At 42.8% G+C, this 20294-nt stretch overlaps 1 protein-coding gene across 2 annotated transcripts in view; it reads right to left on the bottom strand.

Annotated features, from left to right (window-relative positions):
* abcc3 (ATP-binding cassette, sub-family C (CFTR/MRP), member 3) overlaps positions 1-11082 on the bottom strand; it is an 82448-nt gene extending 71366 nt beyond the window's left edge. For both annotated transcript variants that reach the window (XM_033612279.2, XM_033612278.2), the window contains exon 1: positions 10818-11082. In XM_033612279.2, coding sequence (XP_033468170.2) covers positions 10818-10853 — 36 coding nt within the window. In that variant the 5' untranslated portion in view covers positions 10854-11082. The remainder of the gene's footprint in view (positions 1-10817) is intronic.
* Positions 11083-20294: the final 9212 nt, after the last annotated feature.

The following is a 20294-nucleotide window of genomic DNA, read 5'->3' as shown; positions in this document are numbered from 1 at the left end:
CATTCAGGGGCAAAAATCAGCCTTCAAACTTGAAAGAAATGATAATTAGACATTTATTGTGTTAATTATCAAAATTGTCTGAAAGCTTTATCATGATAACATTTTGAGTCATATCTGGATTTTTTTTTTTTCACCCTTAGATGACTTGCTATTTCCCCATTTCCGGTCTTCATGCTGAGCTTAGCTAACCAGCAGCTGATGGAAGTTCTATATTTACCACAGAGAATGATATCAATCTTCTCATCTAATGCTTGGCCTATTTCCTGAAATGTTGATATTAGTGCTGCCAGCATTGGTGCAATAATCGTGATGCGATTACGGTTAATTGCGTGCTGCTATTTTCGCAGCCGCCTGCCTCTCAGAGGCCATAGATGGCTGGCCATAGATTAGTTTCTTTAATATCACTATGCCTGGGTATAAGGCTGCAGAGGCTAAAGCATGCTTAACCAGGAGAGTGTGATAGTGTGATACAATTTCCTTAACTCTTATCTTATTATTTCACCTCTGTGTCATTTTGGTTTAAATTACTGTATCATTTTGTGGATCTAGTGAATCACATGAGCTTTCCTACTGTTGCTCAAAGCATTAATAGCAATGTTATGTACCCAGGAAGATCATTTAAAAAAACAAGGTATTTGTATTAGTGTTGTTATACTGATCAGTTACATTTAACACACTTCTAAAGTAGTGCAGGTGGTGTGGGGGTGACGCACTTATGCTTTCTAGTGAATTTAGAGGGTGGACTATTAAAACTGCAGCATGCTGTCCATCTGTTCTGTGTTACACTGAAAAGCTGTTGAGTAGTATGAATGGAAGGCTGACGACAATAAAGACCGCAGGAGGACAGGAATTGCTGCTGGCCATTTTCATTTACACTCCCAACATGGAAAACATTTGCAATGTTATTCATGGATCTGTGTTCCTCATAGTTTACTGGACACTACCATATTCCTGAAATGCCGATTATAGGATAGACATTCCTATTCGCAATGCAATGGTTATGATTTGATTGATTAGAGGGATTTTGATGTCTTACTTAGGAATGAAAACCAATAAAAACAGCTGCAGAACACACTGGAAGTGACCCAGACTGTAAGGATAATAAATCACAGACCAGCCTGTAGGAGGACATGGATAACATGAAATAACTAGCTTTGATGTTCTGAAAGGGCTTATTTGTGTTTTTATTTGTATAAATGTAAATTGCATTTTTGAAAAGCATTTTGGCATATTGCCACTAGCACTTTTTTTTAGCAACATTTGGTCACAAGGCTGGGAAATCCCTTTCATTCTAAGACTCAAAAGACACCACTTGACCATTCTCAATTCCTGATTTTTTTGCTGGGCTGGCAAGCTTTCAGTTCAGGAAATAGCTGTAACAGAGGAGGCTTTTCTTTGACATTATTAAATGTTACAAACAGGAGCTTGACTGAGCTGCGAATGTGTGGACCCAACGACCTACCACTGATCCCCATCCCCCTCTCTATTCATGACACTGCAGTTCCACAGGCTGTACACCAGTCAGCTAAGTTAAGTAGGACTTACTTAGAGGTTCAAGCTCTCAGAGATGAAACCCTTGTTTTTATGCCAATTTATCATTATCATTATTACTCTTTTTCCCTAACATTTTTGCTAAGTCCCATGAGATGGTAGATCGAAGACACATGAAATTCTCACAAATGACTGAAGGTGAGTGCAAATATGCTGTTCAACAAACATGACCACAATCAACCTAATGGGGGCGCTATAATTAAGGCCCAAAAATGCAACTGTGGAAAGGCCACATTCCTCACTCCATAAGTCCGACTGACTTGAATTTCAGCAAAGAAGTCAAGCTCAGTGTCCTCTCCTTAAAGCCTCAAGAACCACTGAAGTCCACCTGACAAGATTTATAAATTTTTTGAATAACACATTTTTGACATCTACTAAACTGTAGGTCAGATTGCAACCAAATTTCCTGTCATTATTGAACCAAACTTATCAAATGTTAGGCTAAAGCTTGTTGATATCTTACTGTGTTTTGAAGATACTGACCAATGAACAGAAAAAAGGGCTTTGCTCGGCATATATGCAAACAAGTAAACATAACTCTACAACACTTGGGCCAGTCATCACAACTTGCAAAATAGGTCCACATGAGTACCTAAGACATAACCTGAAAGTTTCATTGAAACTGACCATTGGGGGGGATACAAATGCAAGAAAATGTGCGTGGCGTAACATAAATCAGACTATAAATCATAAATTCTTTGTCCAATCATTACAAACAGGATATGTTTCATAACAATGTTGGACCTTGTATGTAAAATTATTTTGTAATCATTCAATAAAGGGCGCTACCAGTTCAGAACAAGTGCACTTGCCTGATGGAAAATTTGTCAACAAATCAAAGACCAAACGTCACTAAACTTAGTTGATATTTTTAATTAAGCTGTTAAAAGATGTCCCCAAACTGATTTCACAATTGACCAGTAGGGAGCGATTGTGTTGCTAAGGAAAGCCGTGGCCGGGCACAGATTTGGTCATAAATGAATGAGCATCTGTCTAATCATCAAAGAACTTTTAATGCAAAAGTCAGAAACTGTCAAAGCTCTTGATCCTTCCCAGGTTCCAACTTCTGATGTTGTAACATTTTCTATTTTTATGGAGTCACAATTGTGCACTCTGGCTCAAACTATTTTATTTATTCAATTGTCTAAGAAAAAAAATAAGTTCTGGGAGTTGGTTTTAATGGGACACAATTACATATAGAAATAAAAATGAAAAGTTGGAGGTGATTTTTAGACAAAATTTGGGAGCTAAGAAATGACAAGCCAAAAGTAGAAAACAATTGCCTAATCTCCTTCTACATTTCATTATGCAGTCATTATCAATACTACTATTGTTTACCTACAATCAGACTACAGTCAGACTGTCCATTTAAAGTGTGGAAAGTGTGACCTTTAGCTACAGTATGTTTCTTTCTCTCATTTTAAGTAAAAGGAATCACAACATAACAAATGCACACTAACTACTGGTGAGCATTTCCCACCAAATGTCCCCTGTCAATCATGACTCTGACTTCTTCAATTACAACAGCTTCCTCTTTTTCAGTTTCCATCCAGCCTCAGCCAACAGCACCCAACCTAACTATCAAAGACATAAATTATTCCGGACTTATGCAATCCCTTATAGTTTACACAGTCTGTCAGAACACAGTGCATTCGAAGTAAACTCTGTTTGCGTTTCTATCAACACAACTGTAATCAAAGCTGCTGCTGACAGACTGAATTGTTGGTATTTACTGCTGCTGATAAATAGGTTTTGGACTAGCTTGTTTCATGTGTACTACATGCCAGACATGCTGTCCGCATCTGCTACATCTTCTTGTACACTACTAATAGCAGTGTCCAAAATTAACTTTTTGACTTGCCGACCGAGGCGACTGATAGATGAAAAAATCCACTGGTCGAGCATATTTTACCAACCGAAATAATACATTGCCTTTTTCTGTCATATATTTGTTTCAGTACATTCCATTATGATAATAAGGCATTACATGAATACAAGCTTAAATGGAGGACAAAGCAAAATTTTAAGAAAAATATTTTCAATAGATTAAACAACTCATCACCACAGCCTCAGCATGTGAATAAGTTCCCTCTGGTAAGCAGCGATGCGGTGTATATGTCAAGGACTTTTATTGTGAAAGGTAAGAATGGAAGCAGAAAATCTGATGTGCTGTCATTAACAATGCGGGAGGCAATAAAAAGTTTGCTTCAAACTACAGTGCCTGTTATTATTTTATCACTGTCATAAGTTTGGGTGCAACTGCTGAGCCTCAGATTTACATTAGCCTAACTGAAGCTAGCAGCAGACTGGCAGCAAGTGATATTTTAGCAGATCAGTTGATGTCTAGTACGGTAAACAGTGCTACAAAACTAGGTGCATTCAAGACAGTTAGTTTCGCAGTACACACAGTACATTTTGCATAAAAACACATCTGTAGTGTTTGTGTGTGAGTTAAACTGTGACACTGACAAGAGAGGAGCAGCAGAGCAGCTTTTTATGACTATGACTATTTTGGTACAAACATCTACCCACCAGTGTGGCAGATAGCCTTCTAGAATTCTTCCACCTAATGGAAAATTTACTTGCACTTTTGCGCTTGCTAGGTGTTATTTTTTCCCTGTCTCATAGCTTTTGGTACTGGAGTACACACAATCAGTACATGTGTTAGTTGCTTCATGTGAGCGGGCGTGTTCACACCAGCGTAGAACAGTAACAGTAGAGTGGTTATTACATCCTAGTACACTTGATCCACCATTGCTTTTGTTTTTTAACACACTTCAATGACACCAGTAGTCAATGAATTATTAGTCCCTTTTATACTGCCTCCTCAAGGCAGGAATTTCATGCTGTTATTCCGCTTCAGTACAAAAGGTACAACTGCAGAACAGGGGGACAGAGTTGTCACTCCTTTAAGGTGACATCAGAGGTAAGCCCCTTTTAGATAGGAATTGTGCAAACTTGCAGGAGAAAGCACAATCACTCTTTTTTCAAATGCCGCCTGCCTACTTTTGTAGGCAGGCGGCAATTTCAGGGCAATAGGGGGCGTGAGCAAGTAACAAAACGTGTAGCTCAGCGTATGACGTAAACAGTGACGTGGGAGGGAAGTTGCGGCTAGTCAGTCCTTCGGCGATTCTCTCGTAAGTCGGCCCGTTCTTCACTGTCCCCGTCACTTGACAATTAATGGCCTCTTCGTTTGCAAGGGCAAGGAGGGCGCACAATTCCTTGTCTCCTCAGTTGTTAATCTTTACAGTGTCTGTCAGGTTTGCGTTTCCCTCTTGCTACTAGCTGATCGCTAATTCCTGCTATCAGCTGTTTCCTGTTTATCCACCGCCAGTGGGTCGCACGTGCGGCGTCATCAACAGCTCCTCCCACAAGTCTTCAACAGCCCCTCCCGTGGTGGAAGGCTGCCTCAGTCTTTTTAAACTAAAAGGGTTCTGCCAATAGCACTACCCTAAAAGGCAGAAAATTGGGCACCTCGGATCAACTCGCCAATCCGGCTCTGTGTGTCTAAACGCTGTAAGCTTGCCGGCAAAACAGCCCAACATTCACAGAAAATCTGGCAGTGTGAAAGGGGCTGTAGTAACAGCCCTGAAGAGACATCTGTATAAAAGGAACAGCCATCAGGATGGGATTATGGGCAGCATGAGTGTCACTACGACCCACCACAGGAGATTTAAAAAGTAGCTAATAACAGTTAGCTAACTCAAAGAAGAAGAACAGCAGCTGAAAATGTCCGCAAATTGGGAAAACAATGAGATCTGGCCCTCTGAATGCCCTCTGAGCAGAGGACGAGATCAGCCGCCATTGAACAGGGATGGTAAGTTATTATTATTGACACGTTAATGCCATTGTTATTGTTTAGAGAGTGCTGCTAACGTGAATGGTTTATGTCACACAAAAAGGCCAACAATGATGTGCTACATGTCACGCCCTGCTTACCCTTCTTGGTAAGCAGTGGAGAGCGGCAGAATGATTGTTGTAAAGAACGATAAGAAGTGCAGCTGGTACCGGTGTATCAATACTGCAGAAAATTAGTACAGAAATAATTTCAAATATTCAGAATCAATATGTATTGATAAATTGATATTTGATATATGGCGCAGTGTTGTCAAAAATATCAGAGAGCATATTGGAAAAGTAGAGATTTTCTCCTTATTGAGTAAGTTATTGGTGCCACGGCTGAACAGGCGCTGGTATTTTTTTTGTCATTTAACATATTGAGGACTTGGGAAAACAATCTCACCCAAAGGTCCATCAGAGGCTGTTCAGGAGTGTTTGATTGTATCACATGATCTTCCTCAACAGATGAAGTTCCATTTTTAAGCTTTTTTTAATGAAATCTAATCCAGTTGATGATGCTATTTATGGTCAACATCTTGTCAGCAATAGCCATTCAATGTATTCAGTAATTACCTCTATATATAGTAGCTTTTATTGCCCATTGATACCAGCCTGACTGTCCATTCTCCTAATGCTGTATCAGAGCTGTATTAGGTTAATGCAAACAGAACATCCTGCTGCTGCTTCAGCATTCAATTGGCGTAACAGGGGGTGGCTTTTCTGCAGCGACAGGAAACACTGTATTTGTCACTGTGGTTTGAACTTACTGCAATCATTTATCAAATATGAGTCTACAAAACAAGATCATGTAATTTTCAACATTTCCCATTAGTGGGTGTTTTTGATTTTGCAAGGGAGTGTTGAAACAAGAAGGAGCAGTCACAGTGATGTGATAAGAACCACAATGTTGGCTTCAAAGTTGCCAACTGCTGTTTCAAGGGTTATTGGTTAACTTTCAATCGCAATTTTTTATTCCAACAAAGATGAGAAGCACTAAAAATAAAGTTACAACACTTACTAATGGTATTTGTTTTGAGAATGTTACACCTCTTGCTGTTTGCTAACTCAATAATGAACTTTCAGTCTCAATATCTTGGACCTTCATGACCCAGCAGAGTCAGACAGGAAGCAAAGATCACACAACATGCAAATCATTTTTCCAGCCACAGCATCCAGCTACATGCTCCTGATGAGTGACACATTATCCCACCCAGTACAACAAATGCATCTGCACTGTCGGTAAACACTACACTTATGATAGATCGGAAATGTGCAACAACAATTTTCGTCCACACTAGATATCAAACAAAAGCCAGAGATTGTATCATGTTAAGTTGCTGTGAGCTGTAAATTCACAATGTTTAAACAGAAGGCAGAAAATAACATTATCTCAGAGCCTAACTGGTGAAAGCCCCTCTTCCTGACTGAGGATTCAAATCTTCGACATTCAGGGCACTACTGCAAAAATAATACAATTTCAATTTCATCCCAATTATACTCTGGATTTTCACAAGACATTGCAAAATACTGGGATATTAAAGTGAACAGTAGAACAGCATAATTGTATCACAATTACAAACTGATACTGCTGCACCCCATAATATTTACACACTGCAAGTTTTCTCTTCATCACACAGCTTTCATGTGGGAAACAGTGATTTACCACTGCCAACTATAAACACACTTCCCCGCAGTTAGACTGACACAAATGTCAAACTCAAGCGGTTTTCAATGATTTTAAAGTTCTTGTCCAGCAACAGTTTGGGTCTCAACGTTGATGTGTTTTGGAATAAAAAAATCAGATCTGAATCAATCGCATTTTCCAATCTTCTCTTGTAAAGCACGAAAGTGAAAACCTACCATTTAGCGTACCTAGACATTCACACCTCCTTTTCACTTAAAACTGTGACCAGGCATTCTTTGAAAAGCTTATTTTAAAATCTACCAGCAAAGCAATGACCAGTGCGAGTGCTGATTTTACAAGCGTAAACCTTTTTTGACCTATAAAGTAGAGGTAAAGATGCAGGTTAAATATGACACATTTTCACAAACAAAGAGATTGCAAATCAAATCCTTGGTCAAGCCTCATAGTGTTTAACCTGACTGGCACTGAACTTGCATTGTTGAGTGATGGAGGATTACAACTGCGTACAGTTTGTTTGAAGTGGAAGTAAACAGCAGCAACTAGTTTAGGTCACCTCAGATGGCCTCAAAAACAAGACAGCCCTGTGGCGCACAGTCTTACCCCTCTTTGAAACAACCCTCAAAGCTCTTGAGTTTGTTGCACAGAGGTGTTTCTTAAAGGAATACTTCACCCCCAACATAATAATTTGTTATGTCAATTACTCACTCTGTGTTACATTATTTTTGTGATGAAAAATGTGTTTTTCTCAAATGCCTCTGCAGTGAACAAAGAATCCAAGAACTGAGGAAATTCTTGATGAATTGAAGTCACAGGGGACCTTATTTTATTTTACCTTTGCAAATTCTCGCACAAATCATGCAGTATAATCCAGGTCTCATTTATCCAATTGAATGCTCAGTACTTCCTTAACACATGTATTTTCACTAAAACTTTTTAGTTTTAGTACTATTGAAAACACTTCTGCATAAACAGTCTAATGAATGCACAAGTAGTGCACCTGGGCAAACACATGCATTTGAACTCTGTTCATACATTCCATTGAAATCTTGCCTCCCAGTTTGTTCATTGGCCAAGAGTTCTGATGTCACTCACCCACACCTGTTGCTTTCTGGGCAATGAACAAGCATACAACCGGATAAATGACACTTTACAAGCTAAATGCTGTTGTTAAACACGGTCCCCATTTGTTTCAGTTCACCTAGAATTTTTTCGATTTTGGGTTTCTTGGTTCACCGTGGAGTCATGCGAGAAAAACGTAGTTTTTCTTCATAAATTCAGTGTAACACATGGTGAGAAATTGATATACAAATAAACATTTTGGAGGTGAAGTGTTCCTTTAATGGATACAGCCTGACACAGACAAATGACATATGCCCCAAGCATGACGACATCTGATTGGCATAAAAAAGCAAAACAAAGCTGTAGTGGTACCTCAGCCTGGTGCTCCAGCAAACACAACAGTTGGTGTCATATTTTCATAATAACAGCAGCAGTTTCAAATGACCATGTTTAATGTGAAATGGGTCATTCATAGTGATGAACCCTGAGACCCAACCTCCAAAAAACTACCAAGGAGGCACCACAGGTTTACTGTAAAGTAACTGCAGACGTGAAACACATCCATGTGTGAAGTTGGTAACTGAGGGTGTTTTTCGCTCATTAATGTATTGAACATACTGAACATTGTTAGAAATGTTACATGTTCATATCTGATGTTAAAGTTCAAAGTTATGCTTGTTCTGATTCTGTCATTACACAGAAAACAAAATGTAGATTTGCAGAACAAAATAATTTGAAACACGCGTCTGTGTTCACTTTTCACATCCTAGTCACAATTTACACTTCACACATTTTCTCTTTATCGCCCAGGCCTAGAAGGGAACACTGATATATCACAGCAGCAGATGTATAAACAGACTTCCCCATTGTCACACTGACACCAATATTAAATTCAAGAATTATCAACGTCCTCTCACGGCAGAATTTTCATTCTCAAAATCTACAAATGTTCAGGATCAATTTAAGCACCAGATGTGTCAGACATCAATATCTGTGTACAAGCAGGAGCTTGTGGTATGTTTTGTTATGGCTGTAGAAAAACTTGTACCGTTGCAAGATAAAACCTGCATTCCTATTTCTGAGAAAAGAAAGACACTGAGCATGACTCCAGTTACCTCTAACACAGAGGTCAACATCCAGGTAGTCTCTGTCCAGGTGGGTCTTTAAAGAAAACTACACAGTGTAAGAAATTGAAAGTTTCCACAATATTCCCATTGGAATTTAATGTGTTTGTGGTACTACTAAGCAGTGACCTTATCCTACTTTATAGCCTATGGTATTTCTCATTTCCTGTAATATTTATGATAACTATACCTTTAAAGTAAAGGATAATGCCTAACATTGGTGCTCCATTATCAGTTTTGAATGCCCATCGTGGAGGCGTGAACCATCAGACGTGCAGCAGAGGCCTCTGTGAAGACCATTAAAAACTGATAATGGACACCTCGTCCCGCTGATACCATGGTCACTTACCAAAAAAAATAAATAAAAAGTTTGAACATTCATTTATATTTCTATGCATTTTGAAATTAAACCTAAAGTTTTTTAACCGGACAGAGTTTGTAGATGGATGTTTTGATATAGCTTTGCATGGACCCCTATGACTTTATCATGAAGAATTTTCCCTGTTTTTGGAGGGGGGATTATTCATTTACTGTGGAGGCATGCGTGACTAACAAAGTTTCTTTCCCATATTAAAAAGAACACAGGGTGAGTAATTGGTATACAAATGGTTATTTGGGAAGTGAAGTATTCCATCAATGTGACGATTTCTTGTTTCAGACAATTTGGTCTCCTGGGACACCGGTTCCCAACCTGAGGGTCATGACCCTGCCAAAGCTTGCAAAGCCTTCTTGATTTTAAGGTGGGGTGAGGAAACTTTAATCTCAGCTGTTCATTTATTTCTATGATGAAAACAAAATAAAATTATTTTAAAAGTTTAGATTATCATTAGCTATTATCCAAATTGCTCATTTTACACAAGCTTCCTGCAGTTATTGCCTTCACTATTTGACTAAATTAAGCAGCTAATCAGTTATGTACTGTTATTGTTATGCATTGAATAAAAAACGAACAATCCATAAAGTATGTCACTTTTTTAGGGGTTGTCACTTAACTTAGTGATAGAAAAGTGTCCCTTGAGGAGACGGGTTGGGAGTCACTATCCTAGGATACAGTGCCTTTAGTCTTGTATGTGATTTTATCACCATGGAGAAATATTCCCAGTGACACTTGTGTATCTGTAACAGGCTACGGTGTTATCTCTGCTGTTTTTTCACTTTAATATTATTGGAGGGACGTAGCTACTGTATGTTGAGCCTGAGATAAGTTATGAGCCTTATCATGTCGGAGGTGTATCACACATACTACAATAACAATAACATTTAGCTGTACTTGCCAGGAGTGCTGGTCCTCGAGGAAAGAAGAGGACAGTGTGTGACTTTTTCAACAAACGAAAGCAGGTAATTCAGCGTGACATTCAGGAGCTCGTTAACACAGTAAATGCTATTAAGTGGGTTATTTATAGTTAGCTATGGCCGGTGGTGTAGGCTACTTCTGAATGGCTGCCCGGAAAGAAAACAAAAGCATGACATAACATTGCACAACCTTGTCAGGTAGTACGCGAAGTATATACAAGGCCAATGGAGTTGGTGTATCTTGTGACATACACGGCAGTCATAACAACCCACCGGCGCTGACACCGGTAACGAAACGTACTCACCCAGAAAGGGTTGTCTGGTCCGCACAGCCGCTCCATCTCCGTCGCGGCGGGAGACCGGGAACCACCGGGGAGCTCTTTAACCCCTCGACCGGTCGAGCCCCTTCTTACCGACCGGCTTATGTATTCCTCGGCGTATAAAGACGCTCGCTAGCTGTCACATGCCACACAGACAGGTATCTGTTACGGAGGCGCCTCGGACAGCGTGGACGGACCTGCGTCAGAAACGCTCCACTTCTTCCGCTCTGCAGAGAAACGGAAAAGAAAAGTCATCCGGAGCCAGCGAAGAATTATTTCAATGGGAAGTTGTCGTGATGGCAGAGAAGGCAGGGCGTCAGCTTATGATGCCCCGCCTCCTCCACTCTCTCTATCTCTCTTCTCTCATGCATACATACACACACACACACACACACACACACACAACATGACTCAACAACATGTAATCACTCGTTTTTGCCGACTCATGTAGTCACCCTTTAGAGGTGAGGGAAAGTGAGCTTTACACATTTACAAGTGAAATTGGCACTGAGGGACTGTTCTGTACTTATCAGAGGACAGGAGTGGCTGGGGTGTGACTTTTTGTGTTTGATTTTTATTTTGATCCTCTCCAGAGCTACAAGTAGCCTATTTTTCATTGAGCCTCTTACTCTTTGATGTTTGAAAGGTAAAAGTGAAAAATTGAAGACAAAATCCTGGATTTGAAAAAAGCATTGGTTTTTCACTCTGGCTGTGCATGCTGGTTAGTCAGTGGAAAAGGTTTATTTTTTGGCAAATTTTAAATAAGATGTAGAATAAAGTGGTGTTGATGAAATATCACTATCTAAAGCTCAGATTTGATTTGTTTTTTTTTCCTGATAGAAGCCTTCATAACACATAAGTGTCCGAGGGCCACTGGAAAGTTGAAATCCACAGATAATTTGTTTTTACAGTTTCTGGCTGTCATGTGAATTGTCCTGTGAACTTTATCCTTTTTTATGTTTTTAAACATCTTGCCAAAGGATGGCAGTTGAAAATTAGCCAGCTGGCTAACACTGGCACGTTTACAGAAATGTTAATTAATGTGCATTGTCCTTATAAATAAAATAAAATGATAAATGTTGTAATTTTTTTTTTTTTTTGGAAAAAAAGACTGCAGTAAAATAAATACAAAATACAACCATTTAAATCCATATGCCCGTTCCTTAAACCAAAGTAAAAATAATAAATAAAAAATAAAACATAAGTCCCTCCCAAATGGTTAAAAAAATATTTGACATGCCTTCCCCTTTTTGCACCATCCCTCCCCCCTCAAAAAAGCTGAACAGTCCCTAAGTGAAACATTAATGATCCTCACTATGGCCAAATAAATTCAATATCAGTTCCATGCAAGAGGAGAGGTTTGGGGTTAAAGCCGTTACAAACAAATGTATGTGTGTGAGAGATGACATGTGGGTGGTTGTGTAAATATGCGCAACAAGGTAAATGGCAGAGTGTAGACAAGTCCATTGTGCAACTTCTCAGGGCTAAATGAGGGCAAAGGGAAAGCGGGAGTCTGGATTTCATGACACATAGTCCTCACATACACAACCTCACAGATGCACATACTCACCGCTCAGCCCCACCCATTCAGAGGCTACCTGTTCCTCCACAACTCTAGCTGAGCTCATACCCTGATCTCATACCCATTTTCACTAGAGTGATGAAAAAAAAAGAGCCTGTAAGTCATTATAATGAGAACATTTCTGATTTAATGAGCTACTGGTCTATTTAGAAAAATGACTGATAGCAAAATAATGACTTAGTATCTCAACATAAGAGAGTTTCTTGGAATTATGAGTTAGTATCTCAAAACAATGAGATTAGTTCTTACAATAATGATTTACCTATCTCAAAACAATGACTAAGTCTCTCAAAATATTGAGAAATCTCATAATAATGAGAAACCTCAAGATAATGACCAGCACTGTGATGGCAGTTAGGAATAGGACCCAAAATGCAGACACAGAGGGAAGAGGGTTAACAGGTTTATTGTGTCAGAATTGTGCAGAGAACTGAGGAGATCCGGAGTCGAGGTGCAGAGTGAGGAAACCAGGTGAGAGTGCTGGGCTGTGGGCTGCTGAGAGGCACGGAGGGAGACACTGGAACAAAAAAGGCAGGAGAACGAGGGTTAACACACGAGGAGCAAAAAACACCATCAAACTTGCAAGATACTTAATTCACTGGAGGATCAGAGGAGCCGAGATACCACTGCGTGCAGTTGCGAATACTCTGGCACTGAGGCTAGAGACGGTGGCAGTCTTAACAGCCCGTTGATGCAGATGAGTCACAGGTGTGCGCACTCAGCCTCAGTGCAGGGCGGGGGAAGGGAGAAGCCTCTGGAGACAGGCAAACACAGCAGCAACCAACCCACACAGGAAGTAGACTCCGGAAATGTTCATAAAATAAAAGCCAAAAGTCCATGCTCACCACAGTACCCCCCTCTCAACGGACACCTCCTGGCGTCCTACCAGGCTTGTCCGGGTTAGCAGCGTAAAAATCTCTCAGCAGGGATGCGTCCAGAATGAGCTTCCTGGAGATCCATGATCGCTCCTCCGGGCCATACCCCTCCCAATCGACCAAGTACTGGAAACCCCGTCCTCGGGGCCGAACATCCAGAATCCTGGACACAGAGAAGGCGGGGTGGTCATCGATGATCCGGGGGGGTGGAGGGGGGACAGCCGGAGGGCTCAGGTCACAGGAAGCGACCGGTTTCAGGAGGGACACATGGAAGGTAGGGTGGATCTTTAGAGAGTCCAGTAACTGGAGTCTGACAGCAGAGGGGTTAATGACTTTGAAGACAGGGAAGGGACCAATGAAACGGGGTGACAGCTTACGTGACTCAGTCTGTAGTGGGAGGTCGCGGGACAAGAGCCACACCATCTGACCGGGACGGTACTCAGGGGCTGGAGACCGGTGTCCGTCCGCTATCCGCTTAGTCCTGGCTGCATTGCGGGTGAGTGCGGCTCTGGCGGTCCTCCACACCTCCCGCAGGCGCCTGATGTGCTCCCTCACCGACGGGGTGGCCACTGCTCGCTCCTGGTCAGGGAACAATGGGGGTTGAAAGCCATAACACATGAAGGGTGACATACTTGTGGCCGCGCTGGTGAGGGAGTTGTGTGCGTGCTCGATCCACGGGAGGTGGGAGCTCCAGGTGACCGGATGGTGAGCCGCCACACAGCGCAGCCTCCAAACTTTGGTTGGCCCGCTCTGTCTGGCCGTTGGTCTGAGGGTGGTAGCCAGAGGACAAGCTAGCTGTTGCGCCCAGGGACTTACAGAAATCCCTCCAAACCTGAGAGGAAAACTGTGGACCACGGTCCGACACAATGTCACTGGGTATCCCATGTAGTCCGAAGACATGGGTAATCAGGAGATCTGAGGTCTCACGAGCTGAGGGGAGCTTGGGTAAAGGCACGTAATGCACACACTTGGAAAATCTGTCTATGATGGTAAGGATAACTGTGTTACCTTCAGATGGCGGTAGTCCAGTGACGAAATCCAGAGCTATGTGAGACCAGGGACGGGATGGTATGGGTAGAGGGCGCAGCAGACCAGCTGGAGGCAAATGAGAGGCTTTGCCTCGGGCGCAGACAGAGCAGGCGGCCACAAAATCCCGGATGTCCCGAGCCATCCCCGGCCACCAGAAGCTTTGGCGGAGGAAATGGAGCGTTCTCTGGATCCCAGGATGGCAAGTGAGTTTCGATGAATGTCCCCACTGAAGAACCTGAGAACGGGTGGATTCTGGAACGAACCTCCGGTCCGGGGGTCCAGTCTTGGGGTCTGGTTGCATCTTCAGCGCCTCCTCGATAAGTGCCTCTACCTCCCAGGTGGCGGCACCGACGAAGCAGGTGGGTGGAAGGATGAGGTCCGGTTCACTGGTGTCAGAAGGAGCGCTGAAGATTCGGGAGAGGGCGTCGGGCTTAGCGTTGCGGGATCCGGGGCTGTAGGACATGCTAAAGTTGAATCTGCTCAGAAAAAGTGCCCAGCGGGCTTGGCGGGAGTTCAGGCGCTGAGCAGAGCGCAGATAGGCGAGATTCTTGTGGTCCGTCCAGATAATAAAAGGAAGATGCGAACCCTCCAGCCAGTGCCTCCGCTCCTGCAGAGCCCACACCACAGCCAGCAACTCTCGGTTTCCCACATCATAATTCTTCTCCGCAGGAGACAGGCAGCGAGAAAAAAACCGCACAGGGATGCAATCTCTGAGTCTTGGGGGTCCCGTTGAGACAGAACCGCTCCAGCACCAGAGTCGGAGGCATCCACTTGCACCACGAATTGCAGCGACGGGTCAGGATGCTTTAACACAGGAGCGGAGGTGAACAGAGCCTTCAATCTGGAGACAGCTGAAGCTGCCTCCGGGGACCAGAGGAAGGGAGTGTTGGGGGATGTGAGACGAGAGAGGGGAGTAGCCACCTTACTATAGTCCCGTATGAATCTCCGGTAGAAGTTTGCAAAGCCGAGGAAACGCTGCAACTCCTTGCGGGTGGTAGGAGCGGGCCACTCCCTTACCGCCTGGATCTTAGCTGGGTCTGGCTGCAGCTGTCCCTGAGCTATAACATAACCCAGGAAACTCACCGACGAGGTGTGAAACTCACATTTCTCGGGTTTCACATAAAGGCGGTTCTCTAACTGTGTCTCTCCCTCAAGCGATTATCTATGCGAATCCCTAGGGAAATTAACTCCTCGAGTGAGCCTGGCTCATCTCTGGAGGCTAGCTCATCCTTAAGCTCGTCGGACAAGCCTCTCAAAAATACCCCCTTTAATTCTCGCTCCTCCCACCCGCTCTCTGAGGCTGCAATACGAAAATCAATGGAAAATTCAGCCACTGACTGAGAACCTTGAGTTAGAGAAAATAGGCGCTTTGCTGCCTCCTGGCCCCCAATAGGGTGATCAAAAACTCTGCGAAGTTCCTCAGAAAAACAAGAAAAAGAACTTAAGACAGGTGACTGCTGGTCCCAGATGGCTGTGGCCCATTTAGCTGCCTTACCCCGTAACAAATTAATGACATAAGCTATCCTGGCTTTATCGGTAGGATAACTACAGGGCTGCTGGTCAAAAACTAAGGAGCAGCGTAACAAAAAACTCCTACAACTACCTATCTCCCCAGCGTAAGGCTCAGGAGGGGGAACATAGGGCTCTTTGGGGGAAGAGGGAGAGGGTGAGGTGGCTGAGGTGGGGGGGGGAGGCGTACTCACAAGGGGAGTGGAGCCGGATGGCTGGGGAGGCAAGCGGGCTACGAGTTGCTCGGAGAGGAGGGAGACTTGAGCGTGGAGGTCCTGTAAAGAGTCCATGAGGCCTTGCAACATGTGCTCATGCTGTCCGAGCCGAGTTCCTTGGTTGGCGAGAGCTCTCCTGATGGGGTCTGAATCTGCTGGGTCCATGATTGGCCAGAGTATTCTGTGATGGCAGTGAGGAATAGGACCCAAAATGCAGACACAGAGGGAAGAGGGTTAACAGGTTTATTGTGTCAGAATTGTGCAGAGAACTGAGGAGATCCGGAGTCGAGGTGCAGAGTGAGAAAACCAGGTGAGAGTGCTGGGCTGTGGGCTGCCGAGAGGCACAGAGGGAGACACTGGAACAAAAAAGGCAGGAGAACGAGGGTTAACACACGAGGAGCAAAAAACACCATCAAACTTGCAAGATACTTAATTCACTGGAGGATCAGAGGAGCCGAGATACCACTGCGTGCAGTTGCGAATACTCTGGCACTGAGGCTAGAGCCGATGGCAGTCTTAACAGCCCGTTGATTGCAGATGAGTCACAGGTGTGCGCACTCAGCCTCAGTGCAGGGCGGGGGAAGGGAGAAGCCTCTGGAGACAGGCAAACACAGCAGCAACCAACCCACACAGGAAGTAGACTCCGGAAATGTTCATAAAATAAAATCCAAAAGTCCATGCTCACCACACAGCACATCTCAAAGAAATGAGAAACCATCTCAAAATAATGACTGACTGACCAAATATTCATAATAGTCCATGAGCCAGGATCCCAAATTTGGCCCACCGGTACCACCTGGGGGAAATAATTCTCATAGTGATTTTTAGCAAGGTATAGGCCTACATCTCTAGTGTTAGAAAAAATGTGATAGCCTTGCACCGGTGGTAGCTTTCTGTGTGCTATCACTTGATTTATAACCCCATAGGAAAACTGAAAAAGAGTGACAGGATATCCCTCTACAGAATAGAAAAAAACAGAATGCAAATATCTCAATGCAAATAGGAGATACAGACTTATAAACACATACCTGAAATAGGCGGAAATGTAAAAGATGGGCATCTATGTAGAATGCTCTCAATTACTTTGCAATATCTCTGCCATGGATTGTCATAGCAACACATATGAGGGCTTGTTGGAAAGGTATGGTTGTACTGAATCCAGCGATACCAAAACTGTAAAGATAGCTTGGAGATCCAGGGAGTCAGTCCACTAAACATATGAGGTGTCCCAAATGAAAGAAAACAAAACGGTAGCTTTTGACTTCGGTTAATTTGTAGAGATCCCTTATGGTATTATTTAACAATTATTGGCCTGTTGTTTATGTTGGAGAAGTCAATAAAAACCCTAAGGCACATGTAATCACATGGATTTTAATAATAATATTGTGAATCCTAACGTAGAGGGTGCTGTACGTTGTACAATCAGAGTCCAATATGGAGCAACAAAGAGGGGTTTTGGGGTTGAAAGCATTGGGGGAGATCTGTCTGAGAGAACAGAGCGATCCAGGGTGACGTAGGGAGGGATTGGTGGTTCTGAAAAGGGGTTTGGGTCCGGGATGGTGGGACAGTGGAAGGAAGGAGTCCAGAGGCAGTGAGGGTGGAGCATTGGAGGGTGAGGAGACAATGGAGTTTCAGTGGAGGAGGCCTGGAAGAAGTAGAGGAGACAGCTGGTTAGAGCAGAACAAAGTGGTAGGAGGATTAATTCTAACTGCACGTGTACATGAATATATGAAACTCAAAAGCTCGCAACTGACCAACAGTAGTAGGCTTTAAACTGTGACCAGGGAGAGGGCGGTGAGTCAGGCTGAGCACTCCATGAGGGAATAAAAGTTGAGGTGACTGGAGGACAAGATAATCCTGAGGCAGAGACAGAGACAAGGTAAGGCAGGACACACCAAACAAGCGATGCAGGCAAACACTATTATTGTTACTATTATTTACTTCTTTTACATTACCTAATAATCACAACAGTCATCCTCGTTTTCCACATCTTCATCTGAACTTTCCACACTATCATTGGTAGATGCCTGGTTCTCACATTGTGCCAGTCTACACGTCTGTACATCTGAGGCCATTTGCAACACACGCACATCTTGGAAGTGTGGATTTTTTTGTACAGTTACAGGCCAGTAGATCCAGGATGGCCTCCGGTGCTGGCTGGCCTTCCATCCAATCTACCACCAAGTATTCAGTGTCCTCTTCTTTCTCCATCTTCCATCCTCTGCCAACAGGGCTTGGGACTTGGGGGTCGTTCTCCAAACACCTTCTCCATATACGAACTTGATAGTCGGCTCGCTGTGCATGTTTTCTTAATCAGTCCTTACACGGTGGGAGTTGATGGCTTTCGATTTCACCTTTTTGGGTACAGAAAAGGCAATACCTGAGCTCGTTGACCTTGGTGGTTGATGGTTTCGGAGCATACAGGGCACATGTAAATGCCTCGAGTTTGTCCATCAGTTCTGGGGAGAGGTCCCAGTCCTGGCCCAACTCTAGGAGTGTAATAGGATGTAATATGCCAACTGTGGCAGCCACCCTCCTATTATCCACAAGGCTTGTATGGGTTCTAGTGCCACACTTCAGGAATAATGGGGCATCAATCTTGTCTTTGCTGGCAAACGTTGGAGAATGACCGCCAAGTCCCAAGCCCTGTTGGCAGAGGATGGAAGATGGAGAAAGAAGAGGACACTGAACACTTGGTGGTGTTTCAACATTTATCATTTATTTTATTTATAAGGACAACGCACATTAATCAACATTTCTGTAAATGTGCCAGTGTTAGCCAGCTGGCTAATTTTCAACTGCCATCCTTTGGCAAAATGTTTTAAGACATAAAAAGGATAAAATTCACAGGACAATTCACATGACAGCCAGTAACTGTAAAAACAGAAATTATCTATGGATTTCAACTTTCCAGTGGCCCTTGGACACTTATGTGTTATGAAGGCTTCTATCAGGAAAAAAAACGAATCAAATCTGAACTTTAGATAGTGATATTTCATCAACACCACTTTATTCTACATCTTATTTAAAATTTGCCAAAAAATAAACCATCTTTTACATTTCCACCTATTTTAGGTATGTGTTTATAAGTCTGTATCTCATATTTGCATTGAGATATTTGCATTCTGTTTTTTTCTGTTATGTAGAGGGATATCCTGTCGTCAGGCATGACAAGTTTGGTAGCTCTCAGAGCTTGCATTGTTAATTTACATGAATTTATATGACTTAACCTCCATTCCGCCAGGCTTTTTTTTTTTAGCTCTTTTTTAGTTTTCCTATGGGGTTATAAATCAAGTGATAGCACACAGAAAGCTACCACCGGTGCAAGGCTATCACATTTTTTCTAACACTAGAGATGTATACCTTGCTAAAAATCACTATGAGAATTATTCCCCCCGGGTGGTACCGACTAACCCTAACTAATCCTTTTTTTTTTTTTTTTTTACTGTTCCTGAACTTCTGAGCAGATATTTCAGCTTACCTGCAGTAAATCTTAGGTCCAGTATCACTGTAAGAAATCAGAGGCCAGACTTAAAGCACTTGTTGCCTCCCACAGTAAAACAGATGCACGTCTCTGTTTGGAGGCACTGACTTTACTTTGTTGCCCTGTGGCTACCGGCTCCTTCTGAGTAGTTAGGGAGGGTCAAATGCAAAAGGCAAATATCTCCACAGGGATCATTAATTAAACCTCTTAGAACCTTGATTCACGGTAGTCATCTAAACTTTTCCTTGTCAGGGACCACAGCGAAAGGTCAGGGATAACCCTGCTTTGCAGTGGCATTTAGTAAGCCCTGGGATCAGGCTGGGATATCCCACGTTTAATGATACAAGTGTAAAACAGCTGATTGCCCAGCACTAATGAAGCTGAAAGCTCTGGCTTAAGCTGTCAGTACACTCCAAATGAAGTGCTTTGTTCAGTGCCGGACTGAGCACATTTGGTGTCCAAGGCACTATGTAGTATGCTTAGCAGTAGTAGTAGTAATAGTAGTAGCAGTAGGAGTAGTAATAGTAGTGGTAGTAGTAGCAGTAGTAGCAGTAGTAATAATAATAGTAGTAGGAGCAGTGGTAATAGTAGTATTAGTAGTAGCCTAGTATTTTGAATTGAATTGAATTGTGATTGTTATATTTATTCCAAACTAGGCCTCGTCTGAAAAGCCCTAATGAAACTGATTTTAAAGGTACTTTAAATGTACGCTGCCTGCTCATATTAATATATGATGCACATTTCCCTGCAAGTAAAAAATATGTACCT

This window comes from Epinephelus lanceolatus, chromosome 21 (genome assembly GCF_041903045.1).
Source record: "Epinephelus lanceolatus isolate andai-2023 chromosome 21, ASM4190304v1, whole genome shotgun sequence".
NCBI classification, from domain to species: Eukaryota; Metazoa; Chordata; class Actinopteri; order Perciformes; family Serranidae; genus Epinephelus; species Epinephelus lanceolatus.
The sequence above is the reverse complement of the archived record's forward strand: the minus strand, read 5'-3'. Positions and strand labels throughout refer to the sequence as shown.